Source organism: Dendrobates tinctorius, unplaced genomic scaffold (genome assembly GCF_039654945.1).
Source record: "Dendrobates tinctorius isolate UK_male_01 unplaced genomic scaffold, ASM3965494v1 ptg000139l, whole genome shotgun sequence".
Taxonomy (NCBI): Eukaryota; Metazoa; Chordata; class Amphibia; order Anura; family Dendrobatidae; genus Dendrobates; species Dendrobates tinctorius.
Genome location: NW_027361807.1, coordinates 10,378,929 through 10,394,077, shown reverse-complemented (window position 1 = coordinate 10,394,077; position 15,149 = coordinate 10,378,929). Strand labels below are relative to the sequence as shown.

The 15,149-nt window shown below is 38.0% G+C and overlaps 1 protein-coding gene across 5 annotated transcripts in view; it reads left to right on the top strand.

Annotated features, from left to right (window-relative positions):
• MYBPC1 (myosin binding protein C1) overlaps positions 1–15,149 on the top strand; it is a 221,529-nt gene that overhangs the window by 157,341 nt on the left and 49,039 nt on the right. For all 5 annotated transcript variants that reach the window (XM_073545016.1, XM_073545014.1, XM_073545011.1 and 2 more), the window contains 6 exons: positions 133–300; positions 3,044–3,132; positions 5,956–6,151; positions 7,918–8,057; positions 8,832–8,991; positions 10,414–10,550. In XM_073545016.1, the coding sequence (XP_073401117.1) occupies positions 133–300; positions 3,044–3,132; positions 5,956–6,151; positions 7,918–8,057; positions 8,832–8,991; positions 10,414–10,550 (890 nt within the window). The remainder of the gene's footprint in view (positions 1–132; positions 301–3,043; positions 3,133–5,955; positions 6,152–7,917; positions 8,058–8,831; positions 8,992–10,413; positions 10,551–15,149) is intronic.

Below are 15,149 nucleotides of genomic sequence, written 5' to 3'. Positions count from 1 at the left end.
GCTTTCTATAAAGCTATCATTACCTAAAACTAACGATACAGGCTTTACATGTAGCTAAGATTTGTTACAATTACGTTCTGAATATGCATGGATACTATGTTACATTACCTGTTTTATACAACTTTTTATTAGCGGAAGAGTGGATTACAGCCAATTCAGAACTCACAGACAAAACAAGGTTTACCATTACGGGGCTTCCTACTGGATCGAAAATATTTGTAAGAGTGAAAGCGGTGAATGCTGCCGGTCAAAGTGATCATAAATTACATCCCAATCCAATCCTGGTAAAGGAAGTTATAGGTAATGACTCAATTTAATGTTGTACATTACAGACAATGATTTCATTTGTTGGATATGTTGCGTGCAATTTTCCACTTGTCAAATTGGCAAACTATAACTTATAAATAAGTCTTTATTGCTTAGAAAATTGAAACTGTTTCTAAAGACAGTCATCTCAATGAAACACGAAAAGTAGCTATGCACCATCCTTCCTTCAAGGGAAATTGTCAGCAGGTTTTTGCTATGTAATCTGAAAACACCATGAAGTAGGGTCTGAGATACTGATTTCAGTGATGTGCCACTTATTAAGCTGTGAGTTGTTGTTTCAACACAGTCATTGTTTTATCAGCAGGAGATTGTCACTGCCAAACTAGCTGACAACCTCAGTGCCTTCAGGTCCAGCTCCGCCCCCAGCACTGATTAGCAGCTTACTGTCAATATACAATCTACATAGAAACCAATATATACTCTGAGTATGGTGGAAGATGAAACATACAGGGTATAGGAACAATGATAAATATGCCAAATATATTAAATGATAAATAAAAATACAAAAATATATATTTAAAAAATAATAAATAAAAAATAATAAAAGATACCTCTATTAAAAACTTGGCACAAAGGTAGTATAGAACAATTGTTTGGAAGTATATATATATATATATATATATATATATATAAATGAAAAAAGACCAAAAAGATATATAATAAAAAATAGCCTTTATTAAAACAATGGCACAACAATAAGTGCAAGATTAAATAATAAATTATTAAATTAAAAAGGCACCCAAAATATATACATGGTAACATATAATAAATAATTAGCAATATATTAAAGCTTTCACAATTACCATGAAAAAATGGCTCAGTAATCCACAGGTAAAAATTATTACCATAAACTAAACAAATCACAATGATAAAGTGCAATTGTGCAAAAAAATCACTTGTGGCAGACTAAACATAGAAAATGTGATATTGCTAATCAATAGCAGTGAATAATCATAAGTGATGGAGTGGAACATAGCACACTAAAAAATCAATTACCTGGTGAGCCAGCAATTAAATAGGGTGCCGATTATTGAGCCATTTGTTCATGGTACCATAATTGTGAAAGCTTTAATATATTGCTAATTATTTATTATATGTTACCATGTATATATTTTGGGTGCCTTTTTAATTTAATAATCTATTATTTAATCTTGCACTTATTGTTGTGCCATTGTTTTAATAAAGGCTATTTTTTATTATATATCGTTTTGGTCTTTTTTTATATATATATATTTCCAAACAATTGTTCTATACTATTTTTGTGCCAAGTTTTTAATAGAGGTATTTTTTATTATTTTTTATTTATTATCTATTATTTTTTATATATTTTTTTATTTTTAATTTTTATTTATCATTTAATATATTTGGCATATTTATCATTGTTCCTATACCCTGTATGTTTCATCTTCCACCATACTCAGAGTATATATTGGTATTTATACCGGATGGTCTGCCATCCATCTGTTCCAGAGGGATTTTTTTGTATTTTTATTGTATATTAAATTATTTTACTTATTGTGATAATAATTGATATCATTCCCTACTGGTTAACAATCTACATAGAAAGCTGTGTGGGCCGGATTAGCTTTCTTGAGCTCTTCTACATTCTACATCTAAAAACTCTAATTGTATCACAACTGCTGTACCCAGTAAACTAAGTAATACATCAATGGAATCAGGGTTTCTTTTCATACATTATACGACTCTCAGATGAAGTAGCAAAAACTTGGTGACAGATTCCCTTTAACCTGCTTCTAAACCTAGCATATCCTGAAATGCTCTGAGATTTTTGACTAATACCAGCCATCCATAATACATACATGAAAAAAGCCACTATACATTATTTTTCTTGGGCAAGAAATAGTTCAGTGCATAAATAATGAAAATCATACAAAGAAAAGCACCAAAAAGAACCAAAAGTAAATAACACTTTATTGAGAATAAAGAAAATATTAAAATCATGTAACTGAATATAAATAGGGATGTGAAGGTGGAGAACCAAAAGGGTGGAACCACAGTAAGAGTAAGGAAAACATGCAGGTGTATAACAGAAAAAATACAACGCTCTAAAGTGCAAATGCTTAGTACAATATACACAGTGTAACCAACAATGTGGTCTATACAGATTAATAGATACAGCGAAAGTCCAAGGAGGCTGTGTACCAAAACAAGGACATAAAGTGCAGAGCGAGAAGTAATATAAATAGTTGTACAATAGAAACCTGAGATGTTACCTCTGTGGTGCCACCCACCCCTACGCGCGTTTCGGAGCCGTACCTTCTTGATTGGTGCAAAAGATGCAACTGACGGTAGCCATAAGTCAGCCATCCGTCACCTGTATACGCTTATGTACATTAACATATACATTTTTTACTTGATGTTGCAAAATTGACCTATATGGCAAAAGAGACAAATCTCCTCTTACATGTGTGAATAATTTTCCACCATATATTATCATATTCTTAGAATACTTATTTAAAAATATTTCTGCCCATGTAAATTTGTAGATTGTTACACATTTCACAATGTGAGGAGTTAATACAGGAAAAGAAACACATGATTTGAGTTTGCCTTTTTCTCATTGAGAACCACAATATCTTGTGAAATCCAGCTTAAGATTGTAAATTAAAGTTAGGGCTATAAAAATGAAATAGCTTTTTTTTCTTTTTTACAAAACCTTCTGTATTTTAATGGTATATCTAACCTTTTTCCTTAGTTCCTCCAAAGATTCGCCTTCCACGTCATCTTAAACAAACTTACATCCGAAAAGTAGGAGAAGCTGTAAACCTTGTAATACCTTTCCAGGCAAGTTAGGACCAACTACACTCATACATCTTATTTCTTGCTTTATGTCTTTATCAAATTCAAACCTTAATGGTAAGTGTTTCATGTAGTTTATTTCCTGACAAACTGCACCTAGAAATCAGTTTTGACTTAAAGAACACTCCTAACTACATTTGTAATCCTCAACCCCTTCCCAACATTAGTTGTTTTTGCACAAAAACGGACACCCGGCTCTCATTGCCAAGAGTGGTGCCTGCACTGCTTCCAGCTGCTTAATTCCCTAAATTCTGCAATAGTTATCGATCACAGCATTTAGAAGGCAGGGAGAGGGAGGGGGCTCCCTCTCCCCTCCGATCAGCAACCCCGCAATGTCATCACGAGGGCCCGATCGTTGTGATGGTGACCCAAAGTCGTCATGATGACATCCAGGCTATCAGGGTTAGCAAGCCTGTTAGACCATACTCTAGGTCTAACAAGCTTATGTGTCAGTGCAGCACTGACAGTTTATAAAGCTGTCACAAAGTGGCATTGAACACCTACCCTATCCCTCATGCTAGGGGCACCCTAGACTATCTCTGTTCCCCCCGAATTACACAGGTTGGTAGAGATGCCAGGGTCTCGTACCTTGCTATGCTCCTATCTGTTCCCTCCCTCAGACATACCCAAAGAATAAAGTCATTTAATCACTTTTACTGCACATGGAACGGCGTAAAAAATAAATAAGACCGATTTTTGACCTGCTGTTGATTTGTTCATTCTGTCTCCCAAAGATCGTAGTGAGGATCGGCTCACATTTATACTGCACTTTATACTAAGTACTTACACCAGGGTTTCAGTGTAAATCTCTGAAATACGTGATTCAGACAGAACCTCAGATGGAATTGACTAGCCCCCAGAGGCCGTGGGGTGCTCGGTACCGGGCCCGTGGATTTTCTATGGGAGATGTCACAGTGGCAGTGACCCGATCCGTGGCCTCAGGTGGTCAATGTAAAAGGGCTAGAGTGATGGGGATAAAGTCATTTAGATGATTCGTGATGCCACCTGTGGTTTCTGGTCAGTTTGACCAGCGCTGCAGGGTTGCTTCTCTGGGACAGATGATGCAGCAATGATGGTGTAGCCCTCCACAGGCAGGGCTGTAGTCCCAGGGCAGTGTAGATGGAGAGATAGTGAGGAGAGCGTAATGGTGCAATGTTAAGCACAGAGATGTAGCAGTGCTGAGTGGGTTGGCGCAGGAATAAGCGGAGGACACCAGGGCATGTAGTTCCAAAGCTTTACTCACAGTCTGTTGTGCATACAGGTGCCCGCCTCGGTGCTGTGTCCTCCAGGTCAGGGGCTCAGCCAATCTCCAGGCAAGATGAAGTACTCCGTTCCAACACTCCGACAATATATGCCTTTCCTGAATGTCTCCTCTCTAGAGCTTGTAATGAAGTACTTGTGGTTGTGTGTTAAACCCAAGTTCCTCCTTTAAGATGTTCCTTTGAACTCTACTTGTACGGCAGACAGCTGTAGCCTGCTTCGGGGACTCCTTGCTACAAAGTCCCAGCTCACTCACGTTGCTGTTGTGCCCCCAAGTCTTGTGTGGGAATAAAGTGGTGACAACTTCTATTCCTCCGGTGTCTGCTGCAGGACCATTAGTATCCATACAACCTCGGGGACCAGACCCCGGCCATGCGCTTAGAACTTGAGGAAGGGTTCCACTCCGACCCTAGTCCTTAGTTCTCTTCTTCTCCTTACGTTCCACACCAAACTATCTTCCTTTTGGAGAATCAGGCTTTCTATATCTCTTTCCCATGCCATCAGCTCCAGGTCACAGGAGACTGCAGCAGCACCTTCTTCCATCCATCCCACTCAGGGGATCTCCTCTCACAGATTGACCTAATCCTAATCATCTCCCATTCTCTTGTGCAACTAAGCTCCACCCACCTCCCAGCACTCTTCGTGTTCCAAGCAGGGAGCCACCAAAGGTGCTTTGCTACACTACTATGTTGTGTGGGATGCAGGTATTGGAGTGTGGTCAGGTGTCTCCACCTTACCTGAATGATGGGATACCACACCTCAGGAGGAGGTGCAGTACCTCTGTGGCGTCTGAACCCTCAGGGGCGCCACAGAATGTTCCCTATATTGAAGCAGATGGAGTCACTTTGGACGTTGTCTGGCCTATGATCCAGCGGTGTCCATCTTTTTAGGATTGCATAAGAGTGCTGTCAGTCACAGTTTTGTGCACCTCTGAAGGGAACACCACTGAACAGAGGCCAGACAGAGCCCAGAATAACTCTGCTGCCTCATTATAGTGAATGGATCCCTGAGAGGTTTCATCTAGATCACGTCATTCAGAGATTTAGATGGAAGCCCCAATGTAAGTACTCAATGCTGAGCACCAGATAAATGTGATCTCAAATGTTTTGTAAAATGTTCTCAATAAAAGCTTCAACTCAATCCATAATAAAGCAGGCCCCACTTAGGTCCATCATCTGTCAATGGAAATATAGGGGGCTTCCGCGTTACTGATAATAGAAAGGCTCTGGAACAGCACTATGGCTTCTCACCCCCTAAAGAAATCCAGTGAAATCCCGAATCAAAATGCCCCCTGCCTTGTGAGCCTCAGTGTGCCTTAACCACATTTTAGTGTTCACATGTTCGGCATTTCTATGGGAAAAATTAAACATTTCTAATCAACATAACTTCTAACTTATTTATTATTATGCATTGCTTATATAGCGCTATCATATTCCACAGCACTTTACATATATTATTGTTGCTATCCCCAATGTTGCTCACAATCTATCTCACTGGCTAAACCATACATGATTCGGGGTAACATGATATTTATAATTTCATTACCAGGGTAAACCCAGACCTAAGGTATCTTGGAAAAAGAATGGCTCACATGTGGACAAGACACAAATAAGTATTCGCAACAGTGAATGCGATACTATTCTCTTCATCCGCAAAGCGGAGAGAAATCATTCTGGAAAATATGACTTGAAGGTGAAAGTCGAGAACCTCCAAGATAAGGCATCAATTTACATTCAGATTGTTGGTATGTTTTATTAGAAAGTTATCCTAAATATTACTAAATGATTACACACAGGAACATTTTTCCTAGTCTTTGTATGGCTATGACTAATATTACCATCCTGATTGAGATACTCAAGCCGAGTTCTGACAAGTTTATGGAAAATCATCTGATTACCATCCAGAAACTGTGAACAATTTTCATCTGTATTGTCATTTGTATTCCATCCATGTGTCTGTTTTTACATTGGTATGACTTCCGCATTGCATCCGTTTTTTTTAATACATCAACGTTTTAAAATGTACATGATCAAATAGAGTTTCCCATGTTAATAAGTACCATGTATCCACAGAAATTGGATGCAATTTGATGATCAGTATGGGATTTGTTTTTCTGTGTGCATCCAAACCAAAATATGAAACAGAATAGGGCATGCTGCGATTTGTTTCACGTGGGCACACGGTCCATGTGATAAACTGTCAAATGTCATCTCAACGACCCTATTGAATAACATTGGTTCATGTGCTATTCAACAGCGGACCAATGTTATTCAATAGATGTGTCTAGACGACAGTTTCTTCACATTGTCCAAGTGTCCATGTAAAAAAAAATTACAGCATGCGTTATTCTCTTCAATATTTCATAAAAGACGCCCATTCAAGTCTATGAGGGCATAAAATAAAATCGGATCCCGTACGGATCATTTCATCATATTTTTACAGCTACATTACAATTCTTAGCATAGGAAACGGTATTTGATCATTTACATTTTTTAACTTGGTGTAGAAAAAAAAGGATGCTGTACGTATGAGAAAATAAAGATACGGATGGAACATAAATGTCAATATGATGAAAATCGTCTGTTTTTTACTGCAAGAAAAATGGTGTTTTTTATATGCACCTTTGAACCCTGCCTGATCTACCTGACACATAAGACAGAAGCCTAGAGCAGGGTTCCCCAACAGATCATGTTTTCAGGATTTCCTTTGTATTGCACAAGTGAAGCAATTATCACCTGAGCAATACAAAGGAAATCCTGAAAACATGATCAGTTGGTGGGCCTTGAGGACTGGAGTTGGGGAACCCTGGCCTAGAGCATGTATGGAGGCGCATTGATGCCTTGAGGTACTATGTCATAAAGCCACTTATATTCCCTGTACCACTATTTGGTAGCTTTGAACAATGTGACATATAACAATGAAAAAATTCTTGACTTTTTGTGAAAAGTATCTTTTATTGATGAATTTAACTGATGATTGAATTTCTTATAGTTGCCATTCTTTAAGAAAGACAGGAAAACAATGTTCATCATTAAAGCATTAAATGGTATTTTAACTCGTTTTTACTATGTAATCTGACAGCATTGTGAAGTAGTGCCAGAGATCCATATTCCAGTGATGTCTCGCTTAGTTTACCTGGTTCAGCAGTTATGGTAGCATCACAGTTTTCTCTGCTGAAGATATAGCAGAGCTCAGAACGTTGAGCCCTGTGTAACCCAACCCAAACCACTGATTGGAAGCTTTCTGTGTACAATGCATATTGACAGAAAGCTGACAATCAGTGGAGGGTTTGAGGTTTAATTACAAGGCATGACTCATCTTGTTCTGTAGTGATAATCTCCTGCTGATAAAACACTCATTGCATTGCAACAGAAAACACAGCTTAGTATGTGACACATCACTGTTACCCGAGTCTTTGCCTCTACATCATGGTGTTCTCAGATTACCTATCAAAAACCTGCTGACAGATTCCCTCTAAATTGATAAGGTGTTATTTGTTGTTTTTTCCAGAACGACCTGGACCTCCAGAATCAGTAGTAATTGAAGAAGTCTGGGGAGATAATGTTGCATTAGAATGGAAACCACCAACAGACAATGGCAATGCTGCTATCACGGGATACACTATTCAGAAGGCTGATAAGAAAACAATGGTTTGGGGTTTTTTAAGCTATTTTAATTTTACAACTAATATTACGTATCAGCTTACAAATTTCTAAATGCTTGAAATAGAATATTATAACATGGTGTAAAATGCGTGAACACCTTCTCTAAAGATAGCAGTTAATAAACCTGTCATGGACAAATTATATGATATGAAGACATTAAATTAAGGCAAAATTGAACATTTAGACCTGGCTGTAGTAAGCATCTACGAGGTAAAGGGATTTTCTTTATGGAAAGTGTAATATACCCAGAGTACTAAATTGAGATTAAAACCATAATTAAAATAGAAATGATGGAAGCCATCAACAGCAGCTAGTGGTATCCATAGAGTAGAGAAAAATGTCATGAAAAAATATTAAAGATGTTACATTGGCATGCTACATGACAGTAATCAAAGGTGAAGATTCAGTTCAGATAAAAGGGAGGATTTATCATCCTATGTGTGCAGGAAAATTGGCATAAAGTTGCAAAATTTGGTGAAATTAGTAATCGCAGTCTATTTTGTGACTTTTTGCTATTTTGTTCCCATCCCAGCAAAGTCTTTTGAAAACTGGGTGGGACTTATTAAAAGGGGGTGTGACAAATTTACTAGAAGCTTTCTTCAGATCAGTCGGGGCTACTGGTGTTCGCTAATTGAATAGCAATTATTTTTAGTGTATTTTTTAAAAAAAAACTTCTTGTGCCATTATAGCAATTTTATTGATGCTGTTCCTTACAATGACTTGTTATCGTATTTGATGATTGCTGTTGTGCATTTTCAGGAATGGTTTACAGTTTTGGAGCATTACCACAGAACGAGTGCAACCATTTCAGATCTTGTGATAGGAAATGAATACTACTTCCGCGTATTCTCTGAAAATATGTGTGGCCTCAGCGAGATGGCAACAAAGACACCAAACAGCGCGCTTATTGAGAAGGAAGGTCAGACATTTGGTTCTGCTTTTTAGGGTACATTCACATGCTGCGCTAAAAATGCTTTTTTTTCTTCACAATTATCACATAAAATGCTCTGCTTGTTGCAAACTCATGCTGTGGGTCTCCAAGAATTCTGCAAGAATTGTAGTTTATCGCAGATATTGAGCTCTAAGGGGAAAATCTGCAAGTAATCTGTCATAAATTGACAAACTGTACATGGAAAATCTCTACAATTGGATGAGATTTCTTTAGTTGTTATCCAATTTGCTAAAACTATATTGTGCAGCAGATTTTTCTATATAAAAATGTGTGGGGAAAATCTACAGCCATTCTGGTACCTCTGAACTTGTCCTAAAGCGTTATTTATACTTCTGTTCCTGTTCTGCAACAGCAAAAAAAGAAAAATCACTGTTTCTCATTGGTCCCTTTTCCATCACTTATATATGAGGAAAAGATGGAATCCATTTGCTGTCTGCTTTTTAACTGACCCAAGCATCTATTAACTACTGTTACTATTTCCACACTTCTGTGCTGTGTAATATATTTGTATATCTTGACAGGATTTGTGGACTCAGTTCATGTGACCCTGATGACCTCATCACAGATCCTTTTGCACTTCTATGTTGCTGCCTTCTTATGATTGGTCAGCATCATACAGTAGGCAGAAGTAAAGTTACAATGGAAGAAAAGAAGTATGCACATGAAGGGATCTTCCACAAAATAACCATGTTTATTAACATATAAGCCAAGAAAAACATTAAAAACAATTTCAATTCAAATTGTTTTCATATTTATTCACTCTTGCTGTATTGTGTCCCATGGCTTACTTCATTTTGCAGGGTTAGTTCTTTCAGTATTGTGACTCATTTTTTGGGGGTACAGTGCCTGGAACACATCTTTATTTTGGTGTTTGCACCATTTTATATGTGTATCTGTTTATTTCATTAAGAGAGAGGGCAGACTCAAGCTCTATTAATGGTTTATCTGGTCATTATTATATATAGCCTTTGGGCTTTATAATTGTTTTTAACGTTTGTCTTGGCTTATATGTTAATAAACATTGTTATTTTATGAACCATCCTTTCATGTGCATCCTTCTTTTTTTCTATTGTTACTTGCATTCTTTTGGTATGCTTTACGTTGATCCCTTTGTACTTTGGTGGTGCCCTCTAACTTGTTTTCACATGGGAAGAAGTACGCCCCCCAGTGAAAACTAATACCACCCACTTGAACGTACCTAAAGTTAACTCATTAGGTGCAAATTGATAGAGGAGAAATAAAAAAACAACAATGTTTTATTCTGCTCCGCAACCATCGTGTGTCCAGTATCACATGAAACATTTTGTGACAGGTCCCTTTTTAAGGAAAATCGCCACTAGAAAAAAAAGTTGCAGCTCTTTCATGAATATATTTTACTTACTCTACTAGGTAAACCTTATAAGCGTCCGGAGTACGCGGATTTTGACTTCAAAGAAGCACCACAATTCACTCATCCATTAATCAATACAGTAGCCATTGCTGGATACAATGCTACATTGAACTGCAGCGTACGTGGAAATCCAAAGGTAAGTTACAAATAATGTGAGTAGGGTCAGAGTGTCAGTTTTTACCATCAGAGTTTGGTCAGTGTCAGTTTTTACCATCAGAGTTTGGACAGAGTGTCAGGTTTTACCATCAGAGTTTGGACAGAGTGTCAGTTTTTACCATCAGAGTTTGGTCAGTATCAGTTTTTACCATCAGAGTTTGATCAGTATCAGTTTTTACCATCAGAGTTTGGTCAGTGTCAGTTTTTACCATCAGAGTTTGGTCAGTGTCAGTTTTTACCATCAGAGTTTGGTCAGAGTGTCAGTTTTTACCATCAGAGTTTGATTAGTGTCAGTTTTTACCATCAAAGTTTGGTCAGTGTCAGTTTTTACCATCAGAGTTTGGACAATGTCAGTTTTTACCATCAGAGTTTGGTCAGTGTCAGTTTTTACCATCGGAGTTTGGTCAGTGTCAGTTTTTACCATCAGAGTTTGGTCAGAGTGTCAGTTTTTACCATCAGTGTTTGATTAGTGTCAGCTTTTACCATCAGAGTTTGGTCAGTGTCAGTTTTTACCATTAGAGTTTGGTCAGTGTCAGTTTTTACCATCAGAGTTTGGTCAGTATCAGTTTTTACCATCAGAGTTTGGTCAGTGTCAGTTTTTACCATCAGAGTTTGGTCAGTATCAGTTTTTACCATCAGAGTTTGTTCAGTGTCAGTTTTTACCATCAGAGTTTGGTCAGTATCAGTTTTTACCATCAGAGTTTGTTCAGTGTCAGTTTTTACCATCAGAGTTTGGTCAGTGTCAGTTTTTACCATCAGAGTTGGTCAGTGTCAATTTTTACCATCAGAGTTTGGTCAGTGTCAGTTTTTACCATCAGTGTTTGATTAGTGTCAGCTTTTACCATCAGAGTTTGGTCAGTGTCAGTTTTTACCATTAGAGTTTGGTCAGTGTCAGTTTTTACCATCAGAGTTGGTCAGTGTCAATTTTTACCATCAGAGTTTGGTCAGAGTGTCAGTTTTTACCATCAGTGTTTGATTAGTGTCAGCTTTTACCATCAGAGTTTGGTCAGTGTCAGTTTTTACCATTAGAGTTTGGTCAGTGTCAGTTTTTACCATCAGAGTTTGGTCAGTATCAGTTTTTACCATCAGAGTTTGGTCAGTGTCAGTTTTTACCATCAGAGTTTGGTCAGTATCAGTTTTTACCATCAGAGTTTGGTCAGTGTCAGTTTTTACCATCAGAGTTTGGTCAGTATCAGTTTTTACCATCAGAGTTTGTTCAGTGTCAGTTTTTACCATCAGAGTTTGGTCAGTGTCAGTTTTTACCATCAGAGTTGGTCAGTGTCAATTTTTACCATCAGAGTTTGGTCAGTGTCAGTTTTGACCATCAGAGTTTGATTAGTGTCAGCTTTTACCATCAGAGTTTGGTCAGTATCAGTTTTTACCATCAGAGTTTGATTAGTGTCAGTTTTTACCATCAGAGTTTGGTCAGAGTGTCAGTTTTTACCATCAGAGTTTGATTAGTGTCAGTTTTTACCATCAGAGTTTGGTCAGTATCAGTTTTTACCATCAGAGTTTGGTCAGTGTCAGTTTTTACCATCAGAGTTTGGTCAGAGTGTCAGTTTTTACCATCAGCGTTTGATTAGTGTCAGCTTTTACCATCAGAGTTTGGTCAGTGTCAGTTTTTACCATTAGAGTTTGGTCAGTGTCAGTTTTTACCATTAGAGTTTGGTCAGTGTCAGTTTTTACCATCAGAGTTTGGTCAGTGTCAGTTTTTACCATCAGAGTTTGGTCAGTGTCAGTTTTTACCATCAGAGTTGGTCAGTGTCAGTTTTTACCATCAGAGTTTGGTCAGTGTCAGTTTTTACCATCAGAGTTTGATCGGTATCAGTTTTTAGCATCAGAGTTTGGTCAGTATCAGTTTTTACCATCAGAGTTTGTTCAGTGTCAGTTATTACCATCAGAGTTTGGTCAGTGTCAGTTTTTACCATCAGAGTTTGGTCAGTGTCAGTTTTTACCATCAGAGTTTGGTCAGAGTGTCAGTTTTTACCATCAGAGTTTGATTAGTGTCAGCTTTTACCATCAGAGTTTGGTCAGTGTCAGTTTTTACCATTAGAGTTTGTTCAGTGTCAGTTTTTACCATCAGAGTTTGGTCAGAGTGTCAGTTTTTACCATCAGAGTTTGATTAGTGTCAGCTTTTACCATCAGAGTATGGTCAGTGTCAGTTTTTACCATTAGAGTTTGGTCAGTGTCAGTTTTTACCATCAGAGTTTGGTCAGTGTCAGTTTTTACCATCAGAGTTAGGTCAGAGTGTCAGTTTTTACCATCAGCGTTTGATTAGTGTCAGTTTTTACCATCAGAGTTTGGTCAGTGTCAGTTTTCACCATTAGAGTTTGGTCAGTGTCAGTTTTTACCATCAGAGTTTGGTCAGTATCAGTTTTCACCATCAGAGTTTGCTCAGTGTCAGTTTTTACCATCAGAGTTTGTTCAGTGTCAGTTTTTACCATCAGAGTTTGGTCAGTGTCAGTTTTTATCACCAGAGTTTGGTCAGTGTCAGTTTTTATCATCAGATTTTGGTCAGAGTGTCAGTTTTTACCATCAGAGTTTGATTAGTGTCAGCTTTTACCATCAGAGTTTGGTCAGTGTCATTTTTTGCCATCAGAGTTTGATTAGCGTCAGCTTTTACCATCAGAGTTTGGTCAGTGTCAGTTTTTACCATCAGAGTTTGATTAGCGTCAGCTTTTACCATCAGAGTTTGGTCAGAGTGTCAGTTTTTAACATCAGAGTTTGATTAGCGTCAGCTTTTACCATCAGAATTTGATCAGTGTCAGTTTTTACCATCAGAGTTTGGTCAGTGTCAGTTTTTACCATCAGAGTTTGGTCAGTGTCAGTTTTTAGAATCAGAGTTTGGTCAGAGTGTCAGGTTTTACCATCAGAGTTTGGTCAGAGTGGCAATTTTTACCATCAGTGTTTGGTCAGAGTCTCATCATTTTCATTTTAATTAAAAAATGGATGGCATCTGAGTGCTGCCTTATTTTTCACAGACCCATAGATTTGTAATGGCGAGTCTGACCATGACTCATATCATACATATCTCTATGATTTTGTGCAGATCACTTGGTCCACAAAACATACATGGACATGTGATTAGCCAAATAGCCTATAATATTCTGTAAAAAGTTAAATCTGTAAAAAACATGAATAGAACTTAAATGCAAAAAAACTGACATCTGAATGGGCCCTAAATCAGTCTGGCCATTCTCTGTGATGCACTGGGAACTTGCACTCACTGTCCAGTTCTTGTTTTACCACACTATTGTACTCTGTTCCTGTGACAGAACGCACAAAGGTGATATGAACAAAGCCTTATATCTAAGCTGTGCAGAAAATCTATGAAAATAAGAGATCAGCCAGTTATCTTTTACAAATAAAAATCAATGGTCAAAGTCAATCAGTTGACATTTTGTACCGGATATGATTAATTGCAAGCTGGGTTGATTCCATTACTAATCGCGTGCAAAGGCTCATTCACATATCAGTTTTTTTCACGTATGAGAAAAATGTTCATGTTTCATCAGCAACTTCGGTCAGAGTTTTATGAGCGTTTGGTTCGAATCCCATAAGTTTTTCTTGTATGTGCAAAAGAAATCATACACATTCTTCTATCTAACAGAAAATCAGAACACACAGATGTTTTTCGAGTGCTGTCTGATTTCTTCACAGACCCATAGACTTGCATTTCCAATTTTAATCGGATCGATTTTGGACATGTCTCCGAGATCTTCCTCAATCCATGAAAAATCAGTGACATGTGAACGGCCTCATTCACAATTGTAGGTAAGGCTAAGTTCACACTTGCATATGGCTGATCTGCGAATGGCTGCGTACGTCCTCCCTTAAGCTCCGCCTATGCGCCGCCTACTTCCGCGTGTCCTGCGTTGTACTGCGTACCTATCTTTAACATTGGGTACGCAGGGACATGTGTTGTATGCGAATGCGTCCGCATGCAGCGTTTTGATGTGCTTGCCGACCGCACGAGAACACAACATGTTGCATTTCTGTGCATTTGGCGGGCACGTCAAAACGCCGCATGCGGACGCATCTGCATAAAACGCATGTCCCTGCATACCCAATGTTAAAGATAGGTACGCAGGACGTATGCATAAGCAGGCAGAGCATAGGCGGAGCTTAAGGGAAGACATGCGCAGCCATCCGCAGACCAGCCATACTTAAGTGTGAACTTTGCCTTAGAGTGCTATCCATGAAAAACACAGCACTCGTATGCAAGTAACTGACGTGTGAATGAGCTCTAAGGCTCTAACTGAGGGTATGTTCACACTGAGTTTTTTTACTTGAATTTTGAAGCAGATCTGCTTCAAAATCCATATCAAAGAGTATTCAAAGAATATTCAAAGTGTTTTTTCTTTTAATGTGGATTGTGAACACTCTGAAATACTTTTAGGGTATGTTCACAGGAAATTGTTATGAGACAGATCTGATGTGGTTATCAAAAAGAATTCGTGTTTGGAATATATGTGGCTTTTGATGAGGTTTTCAGAACTGATGCTGATTTTGAAAAGTTCTTTTATTTGGTTTTGAAGAGTTTTATGAAGTATTTTTTAGACTTTTCTGCAGCTTTTTG